Raw genomic sequence first — 9,705 nt, 5'->3', positions numbered from 1 at the left:
TGTCCTCAATGTGTTTATTGTTCAAGAATGACCATGCACAAAAATGATTTCAAATCCACTAAAGCAACAAACTCTATGCTTTATTAAATGATGGTGACAAATTAAACAGTGTATATAGTGCTAATCAGAAAATAACCCTCCAAACAACTTGCTAAGTAAAAAAAGAACCGCTTTTACCAAACTTAATACCTATTCCCCAGAAAACATACAGATCATATTTTGATAATTCATGAAAGACAAGCTGTTTATAGTAATAATTCGAATTGAGAGGATGATATTCTATAAAACTTTGGAAAAAGAATATTTTTGAAACACAGCGTGCAAACACAAATATGGCAATTTGAAGAATTATTTTAAAAATACCAATAATTACTATAACAACTTTATTTTCTCTCCAAATACCTTAAGGTGTCTGTCAATAATGTGTTTGTTTATTGTGACACAACTATTCTATTAGTGTTCTTCATATCTGTTTTACTTAAAGCAAAGTAAAACTGAAGCCAAAATTTAAGAATATTTAAAAATATTTTTCTGCACACAGAAAACATTTAGTAGATTCCCACACACAATATTCTAAACATCATTACTAATTTGCAAGAAAAGCAGATATATGTGAAAGCATTTGCCTTTTCTGGATTTATTTGGTAGAGGAAAAGCTGGTGAAGCTAGTAAAACTGTATTGTGGTAATGAATAGCCCAGGTCCACACTGCTTCTGCGCGAGCCCCTTTGTGAGCCACTCCTGGAACCTGGCGTGGATCCTGGGGCTGAAGCAACGTTGTACGGACTACTGATACCTCTAGAAGAGACTGATGATGCCTGAAACATTTTCACCCCAGTGCTCTCCTCAATTAGACAGTTATCAAGCAGTTCTTTGTAAGAAACCTTAAGTTTGCTCTTGGGACATGTCAGATTTTTTGTATGGTGTTTGATGTCCTGGAGCTTTTGTGCCGCTCTCACATCTATCCAGCCAATTTTCAATGCATCCTCAATGCTTCTCCTACAGCCCTTCTCTGGGTCATAAAGCCCACCTGTTGCAACCTGGAACTCCAGAAATCTCTGCCCTGCATCATATGGCAGCCACCTTTCCTTCAAGGCCTGAGCAGCTGACAACTTCCTATTGGTTTTTATATCCTCAAAACCAAAATATGCTTTCTGGGCAGGCTTGAGTTTAGTGACCATGTCATGAGTTATTATAGCCATGCGGGAAGCCTCTTGGATGCTGAGCCTCTTGCCATTTGTGGGATTGACAATTCCTCCAGTGCAAGCTTGGGCCTCAAGCAGTCTTTGGGCTGTGATGGAATCTACTAGACCCCGATTTAAAGCCTCCGTGATTGAAATCTTCTCTACTGTCTCCGTGTCAAAAACAGCCCCTACAGGTTCCACCTCACCAACTGCTTCAAGAGGAAGGGACAGAGAAAAAGATTCACTGGATACATGCTTTTGGGAGTCTGAGAAATCAGCAATAGTCCTAGATAAGGAGCTCCTCTCTGTGATTGTGGTAGTTTTTGTTGTAGTTGTTTTGGTGAAGGTAGGAGATAGCGGTCTCGATACAAAAGTTGATGAAGAAGAGGACAGGGAAGATGACGTAAATGATGCTGGAACAGAGACTTCTGATGTTCTTGAGGTTGATAATGTTGAAGATGAGCTCAGAGATTTTGAAGTTTGTGAAGTTGTTTCCAGTGATGATGATGATTGTGTTACTGATGATCTGCCTGATGGCTCTGGAGTTAAATTTGATGATTTGGATAACGATGATGATAAAGATGATGACTTGTGTTTGGTCTTACAACTGATGATGTCTGCAAATTGGTTGATGGTGATGGCATGTGAGCGATACTGCTCCACATCAGACTGCTCAATGACTCGTTTTTCAAGTAGGTCATCGATATCATATTGTCTTCCAGTTGACTTGTCAATGATAACAAGTCGCATGGAACCATCTGGAGCAGTGTTAGTAATCTCTTCCCACTCACACTCCTGCTCTGACAGCTCCAGGTAGGTATCATAGTCAATGTACCCTTTCTTGTACGCTTCATGTACTGTCATCTCTTTATCAGTCACTGGATCCACAATTATCACTCTCCTTTTCCTTACGGTGTTCTTTTGGCTTGACTCCTGCTTCTTTTTGTCTATGATTGGCAACAGGACGAGCCCGGTGTTCTTATCTAAGATACATCGTTTTTTAAGTTCCAGATAAGTTAGGTTTTCCTCTGTGTTGGGATCAAAGAAACCTTTAGTGTCATCACTCTCATCAGTCAGGATCTTGTTAATTTCCTCATTAAAGCAGCCTCTCTTGATGGCAACATTCACATCAATACGGTGACTGTGTTGGGGATCAATGATGCCTCCGCTGGCAATCTGGGCCTCTAACAGACGAATGCCATGTCCCTTTTCGACTAGACCACTCTCAATGGCCTGAAAGAGGGAGATTATCTTGCCTGATCTAGGCATTTTGTAACCAGTTACAGCCTTTTCTGCTGAAAGCAGTTTGTCTTTAAACTCATGCCCAAAAAGTCTTCTATTGTAGGCTTCAGCAACAGTCAGAAAGAGATTATTGACAGGATCAATCATATAACCCGATGCAGCTTGCGCTTCAAGCAGTTCTAGAGTGTTGCCCTGTCGCAAAAGTTTATTCTTCATAGCCTGATAGATTGACAGCACTTTATCACTGGCTTCATCATAAACTCCTGCTATGCAAGTGGAACCTCCCAGGTATGACCGCAGGCGATCCTCAATGTCTTGGCTTGTAAGTTTACCTGCATTCAGTTGGTCCACATCAGATTTGTTTAGCAGGTTTGCATCAACCAGATCTGTAACAGACACCTCATTTCTTAGTCCCCTTATAGTTATTGACTGTTTAGGTTTAGGGAGAAGCAAAAGACCAGTGCTGGGATCAGATTTGCATTTTTTCTTCAATGATACATATGTAGTTGGTTGTTGAGTATGCGGGTCTAGGTAACACTCAGGAGACTGAATCAATGCCTGATACAGGTCCTCATCAATAAGATTCTGTTTCCTTGCCATGTCTTTCGGTAGGAAAACACTGAGACTAGGGTCCAGAATTCCACCAACAGACTCTTGAGCCTGAAGGAGAAGTAGTGCAGTATCTTTGTCAATTAATCCCTTTCTCATGGCTTGGCCAACTGACAAAAATATGTTGGTATCTGAATCTCGATACCCAATAGCAGCAGATTCAGCTGCAAATAACATTGATTGATCTTCTTTATCTACTATTCCTCTAGCACATGCTTCTTTTACTGTAAGTTTCTTATTTGTTCTGGGGTCAATGATGTGACCTGTGGCTGCCTGGGCAAGAAGAAGCATGTTAGCACTTTCAGATGGCATGATTTTCTGTCTCTTTGCTTCTGTGAAGGACATTTTTCCAAGAGGCCCAGCAACTACACCAGCAATTGATCCCATCCCTTTTAAAAATATCCTAATATCCAAAGAAACCTCTGAGATTGTTTTCTCTCCTTTCATTAGTTGGTCAAATGTGTGTTTATCCAGAACTCCACAATCTAGTAGCTGCTGTGCTGTGACTGTTTTGTGCACAGCATCAAATAATAATTTGGAGGGGTCAATCTTATCTGATACTGGCAAAATATGTAGGCCTGTATGAGTGTTTGTGTTACATTTTGCCTTCAGAGCCCCATAGCTGATCTTGTGCTGAGTTTCCGGGTCAAGATAACAAGCAGGATTCTGTTTTAGAGCATGGATGAGTTTATCATCCAACAGGTTGTGCTTGATAGCTGTGTCTTTTGGAAGTAAAACACTAAGATTTGGATCTAAAATTCCTCCAACTGAATCCTGGGCCTGTAAAAGACGTAACCCAGTCGCCTCATCAATTATTCCTTTTTTCATGGCCTCAAACAAAGAAAGTAACTTTCCTGATGAAGGATCTTTATAGCCAACAGCAGCACTTTCGGCAGCTAAGAGTCTGCTTTGGTCTTTAAAATCCACAACTCCTTTGATGCATGCCTCCTCTGCTGTCAATTTCTGCTCAGTTTTAGGGTCAATGATGTGACCTGTGGCAGCCTGGGCCTCCAACAGCAAATCTGCACTGTCCTCTGATATGATCTTCAGTTTCTTGGCTTCTGAAAAGGAAATGTTACCTTGACGGCCAGCAAAAACACCAGCAATAGGCCCAGTTCCCTTCAGATAAATCTTTTTATCCTTAGATATCTCTTGGACAGTTTTCTCTCCTTTGATCAACTTCTTCAATGTAGCTTGGTCAAGGACACCACAATCCAACAATTGCTGCGCTGAAACTGGCTTGCAGAGACCATCAAACATTAGTTTGGACGGATTGGTTTTCTCAGTAAAGGCCAAAACTATCAGACCAGTGTGAGGCTCTATTTTGCATTTTCTCTTTAAAGCACCATAGCTGGCACCACGCTCTGTGTCTGGATCAAGGTAACACTCGGGATTCTGGTTGAGGGCATGACAGAGGTCTTCATCCAAAAGGTTGCGCTTCATAGCAGTTTCTCTAGGGAGGAAAACACTGAGGTTTGGATCGAGAATACCCCCTGCAGATTCCTGGGCCTGCAGCAAGCGCACTCCAGTCTTTTTGTCAATTAATCCCTTCTTTATTGCCTCAAACACTGATAGAGACTGGCCTGTGCGAGGATCCTTATATCCAACAGCAGCAGCTTCTGCTGCTAAGAGTTTATCTCGATCACTTCTGTCCACCACTCCCCTTGCACAGGCCTCTTCTACTGTCAATTTCTGATTGGAGATTGGGTCAGTGATGTGACCTGTGGCAGCCTGGGCTTCAAGAAGTAAATCTGCACTCTCTGGAGGCATAAGCATCTGTTTCTTGGCCTCTGACAATGACATTTTCTCTAAAGATCCAACGGTGACACAAGCAATGGATCCTGTTCCTTTTAGAAATATCTTTTTATCTACAGAAACGTCTGGGACAGTTTTCTCCCCTTTGATCAACTTGTTAAATGTTGGTTTGTCAAGGACACCACACTCCAACAATTGCTGTGCAGAGACTGGCTTTCGCACGCCATCAAACATCAGTTTGGAGGGATCCTTCCTGTCAGCAAGTGGCAGAAGCATCAGACCAGTGTGTGGCTCTATTTTGCATTTCCTCTTTAAAGCACCATAGCTGGCATCACGCTCTGTGTCTGGATCAAGGTAACACTCGGGATTCTGGTTGAGGGCACGACAGAGGTCTTCATCCAAAAGGTTGCACTTCATAGCAGTTTCTTTAGGGAGGAAAACACTGAGGTTTGGATCGAGAATACCCCCTGCAGATTCCTGGGCCTGCAGCAAGCGCACTCCAGTCTTTTTGTCAATTAATCCCTTCTTTATTGCCTCAAACACTGATAGAGACTGGCCTGTGCGAGGATCCTTATATCCAACAGCAGCAGCTTCTGCTGCTAAGAGTTTATCTCGATCACTTCTGTCCACCACTCCCCTTGCACAGGCCTCTTCTACTGTCAATTTCTGATTGGAGATTGGGTCAGTGATGTGACCTGTGGCAGCCTGGGCTTCAAGAAGTAAATCTGCACTCTCTGGAGGCATAAGCATCTGTTTCTTGGCCTCTGACAATGACATTTTCTCTAAAGATCCAACGGTGACACCAGCAATGGATCCTGTTCCTTTTAGAAATATCTTTTTATCTACAGAAACTTCTGGGACAGTTTTCTCCCCTTTGATCAACTTGTTAAATGTTGGTTTGTCAAGCACACCACACTCCAACAATTGTTGTGCAGAGACTGGCTTTCGCACGCCATCAAACATCAGTTTGGAGGGATCCTTCCTGTCAGCAAGTGGCAGAAGCATCAGACCAGTGTGTGGTTCTATTTTGCATTTCCTCTTTAAAGCACCATAGCTGGCATCACGCTCTGTGTCTGGATCAAGGTAACACTCGGGATTCTGTTTGAGGGCACGACAGAGGTCTTCATCCAAAAGGTTGCGCTTCATAGCAGTTTCTTCAGGGAGGAAAACACTGAGGTTTGGATCAAGAATACCCCCTGCAGATTCCTGGGCCTGCAGCAAGCGCACTCCAGTCTTTTTGTCAATTAATCCCTTCTTTGTTGCCTCAAACACTGATAGAGACTGACCTGTGCGAGGATCCTTATATCCAACAGCAGCAGCTTCTGCTGCTAAGAGTTTATCTCGATCACTTCTGTCCACCACTCCCCTTGCACAGGCCTCTTCTACTGTCAATTTCTGATTGGAGATTGGGTCAGTGATGTGACCTGTGGCAGCCTGGGCTTCAAGAAGTAAATCTGCACTCTCTGGAGGCATAAGCATCTGTTTCTTGGCCTCTGACAATGACATTTTCTCTAAAGATCCAACGGTGACACCAGCAATGGATCCTGTTCCTTTTAGAAATATCTTTTTATCTACAGAAACGTCTGGGACAGTTTTCTCCCCTTTGATCAACTTGTTAAAAGTTGGTTTGTCAAGCACACCACACTCCAACAATTGCTGTGCAGAGACTGGCTTTCGCACGCCATCAAACATCAGTTTGGAGGGATCCTTCCTGTCAGCAAGTGGCAGAAGCATCAGACCAGTGTGTGGCTCTATTTTGCATTTCCTCTTTAAAGCACCATAGCTGGCATCACGCTCTGTGTCTGGATCAAGGTAACACTCGGGATTCTGTTTGAGGGCATGACAGAGGTCTTCATCCAAAAGGTTGCGCTTCATAGCAGTTTCTTTAGGGAGGAAAACACTGAGGTTTGGATCAAAAATACCCCCTGCAGATTCCTGGGCCTGCAGCAAGCGCACTCCAGTCTTTTTGTCAATTAATCCCTTCTTTGTTGCCTCAAACACTGATAGAGACTGACCTGTGCGAGGATCCTTATATCCAACAGCAGCAGCTTCTGCTGCTAAGAGTTTATCTCGATCACTTCTGTCCACCACTCCCCTTGCACAGGCCTCTTCTACTGTCAATTTCTGATTGGAGATTGGGTCAGTGATGTGACCTGTGGCAGCCTGGGCTTCAAGAAGTAAATCTGCACTCTCTGGAGGCATAAGCATCTGTTTCTTGGCCTCTGACAATGACATTTTCTCTAAAGATCCAACGGTGACACCAGCAATGGATCCTGTTCCTTTTAGAAATATCTTTTTATCTACAGAAACGTCTGGGACAGTTTTCTCCCCTTTGATCAACTTGTTAAAAGTTGGTTTGTCAAGCACACCACACTCCAACAATTTCTGTGCAGAGACTGGCTTTCGCACGCCATCAAACATCAGTTTGGAGGGATCCTTCCTGTCAGCAAGTGGCAGAAGCATCAGACCAGTGTGTGGCTCTATTTTGCATTTCCTCTTTAAAGCACCATAGCTGGCATCACGCTCTGTGTCTGGATCAAGGTAACACTCGGGATTCTGGTTGAGGACACGACAGAGGTCTTCATCCAAAAGGTTGCGCTTCATAGCAGTTTCTTTAGGGAGGAAAACACTGAGGTTTGGATCGAGAATACCCCCTGCAGATTCCTGGGCCTGCAGCAAGCGCACTCCAGTCTTTTTGTCAATTAATCCCTTCTTTATTGCCTCAAACACTGATAGAGACTGGCCTGTGCGAGGATCCTTATATCCAACAGCAGCAGCTTCTGCTGCTAAGAGTTTATCTCGATCACTTCTGTCCACCACTCCCCTTGCACAGGCCTCTTCTACTGTCAATTTCTGATTGGAGATTGGGTCAGTGATGTGACCTGTGGCAGCCTGGGCTTCAAGAAGTAAATCTGCACTCTCTGGAGGCATAAGCATCTGTTTCTTGGCCTCTGACAATGACATTTTCTCTAAAGATCCAACGGTGACACCAGCAATGGATCCTGTTCCTTTTAGAAATATCTTTTTATCTACAGAAACTTCTGGGACAGTTTTCTCCCCTTTGATCAACTTGTTAAATGTTGGTTTGTCAAGCACACCACACTCCAACAATTGCTGTGCAGAGACTGGCTTTCGCACGCCATCAAACATCAGTTTGGAGGGATCCTTCCTGTCAGCAAGTGGCAGAAGCATCAGACCAGTATGTGGTTCTATTTTGCATTTCCTCTTTAAAGCACCATAGCTGGCATCACGCTCTGTGTCTGGATCAAGGTAACACTCGGGATTCTGTTTGAGGGCATGACAGAGGTCTTCATCCAAAAGGTTGCGCTTCATAGCAGTTTCTTTAGGGAGGAAAACACTGAGGTTTGGATCAAGAATACCCCCTGCAGATTCCTGGGCCTGCAGCAAGCGCACTCCAGTCTTTTTGTCAATTAATCCCTTCTTTATTGCCTCAAACACTGATAGAGACTGGCCTGTGCGAGGATCCTTATATCCAACAGCAGCAGCTTCTGCTGCTAAGAGTTTATCTCGATCACTTCTGTCCACCACTCCCCTTGCACAGGCCTCTTCTACTGTCAATTTCTGATTGGAGATTGGGTCAGTGATGTGACCTGTGGCAGCCTGGGCTTCAAGAAGTAAATCTGCACTCTCTGGAGGCATAAGCATCTGTTTCTTGGCCTCTGACAATGACATTTTCTCTAAAGATCCAACGGTGACACCAGCAATGGATCCTGTTCCTTTTAGAAATATCTTTTTATCTACAGAAACGTCTGGGACAGTTTTCTCCCCTTTGATCAACTTGTTAAAAGTTGGTTTGTCAAGCACACCACACTCCAACAATTGCTGTGCAGAGACTGGCTTTCGCACGCCATCAAACATCAGTTTGGAGGGATCCTTCCTGTCAGCAAGTGGCAGAAGCATCAGACCAGTGTGTGGCTCTATTTTGCATTTCCTCTTTAAAGCACCATAGCTGGCATCACGCTCTGTGTCTGGATCAAGGTAACACTCGGGATTCTGGTTGAGGACACGACAGAGGTCTTCATCCAAAAGGTTGCGCTTCATAGCAGTTTCTTTAGGGAGGAAAACACTGAGGTTTGGATCGAGAATACCCCCTGCAGATTCCTGGGCCTGCAGCAAGCGCACTCCAGTCTTTTTGTCAATTAATCCCTTCTTTATTGCCTCAAACACTGATAGAGACTGGCCTGTGCGAGGATCCTTATATCCAACAGCAGCAGCTTCTGCTGCTAAGAGTTTATCTCGATCACTTCTGTCCACCACTCCCCTTGCACAGGCCTCTTCTACTGTCAATTTCTGATTGGAGATTGGGTCAGTGATGTGACCTGTGGCAGCCTGGGCTTCAAGAAGTAAATCTGCACTCTCTGGAGGCATAAGCATCTGTTTCTTGGCCTCTGACAATGACATTTTCTCTAAAGATCCAACGGTGACACCAGCAATGGATCCTGTTCCTTTTAGAAATATCTTTTTATCTACAGAAACGTCTGGGACAGTTTTCTCCCCTTTGATCAACTTGTTAAAAGTTGGTTTGTCAAGGACACCACACTCCAACAATTGCTGTGCAGAGACTGGCTTTCGCACGCCATCAAACATCAGTTTGGAGGGATCCTTCCTGTCAGCAAGTGGCAGAAGCATCAGACCAGTGTGTGGTTCTATTTTGCATTTCCTCTTTAAAGCACCATAGCTGGCATCACGCTCTGTGTCTGGATCAAGGTAACACTCGGGATTCTGGTTGAGGGCACGACAGAGGTCTTCATCCAAAAGGTTGCGCTTCATAGCAGTTTCTTTAGGGAGGAAAACACTGAGGTTTGGATCGAGAATACCCCCTGCAGATTCCTGGGCCTGCAGCAAGCGCACTCCAGTCTTTTTGTCAATTAATCCCTTCTTTATTGCCTCAAACA

At 44.0% G+C, this 9,705-nt stretch overlaps 1 protein-coding gene across 1 annotated transcript in view; it reads right to left on the bottom strand.

Moving 5' to 3' along the window:
* LOC124873902 (desmoplakin-like) overlaps positions 1–9,705 on the bottom strand; it is a 37,396-nt gene continuing 27,691 nt past the window's right edge. The window contains exon 25 of the mRNA XM_047374939.1: positions 1–2,824. Within this exon, the coding sequence (XP_047230895.1) occupies positions 638–2,824 (2,187 nt within the window). The 3' untranslated portion in view covers positions 1–637. The remainder of the gene's footprint in view (positions 2,825–9,705) is intronic.

The sequence above is a fragment of the Girardinichthys multiradiatus genome, chromosome 9 (assembly GCF_021462225.1).
Source record: "Girardinichthys multiradiatus isolate DD_20200921_A chromosome 9, DD_fGirMul_XY1, whole genome shotgun sequence".
Classification (NCBI taxonomy): Eukaryota; Metazoa; Chordata; class Actinopteri; order Cyprinodontiformes; family Goodeidae; genus Girardinichthys; species Girardinichthys multiradiatus.
This window is presented reverse-complemented; position numbering and strand designations above follow the sequence as displayed.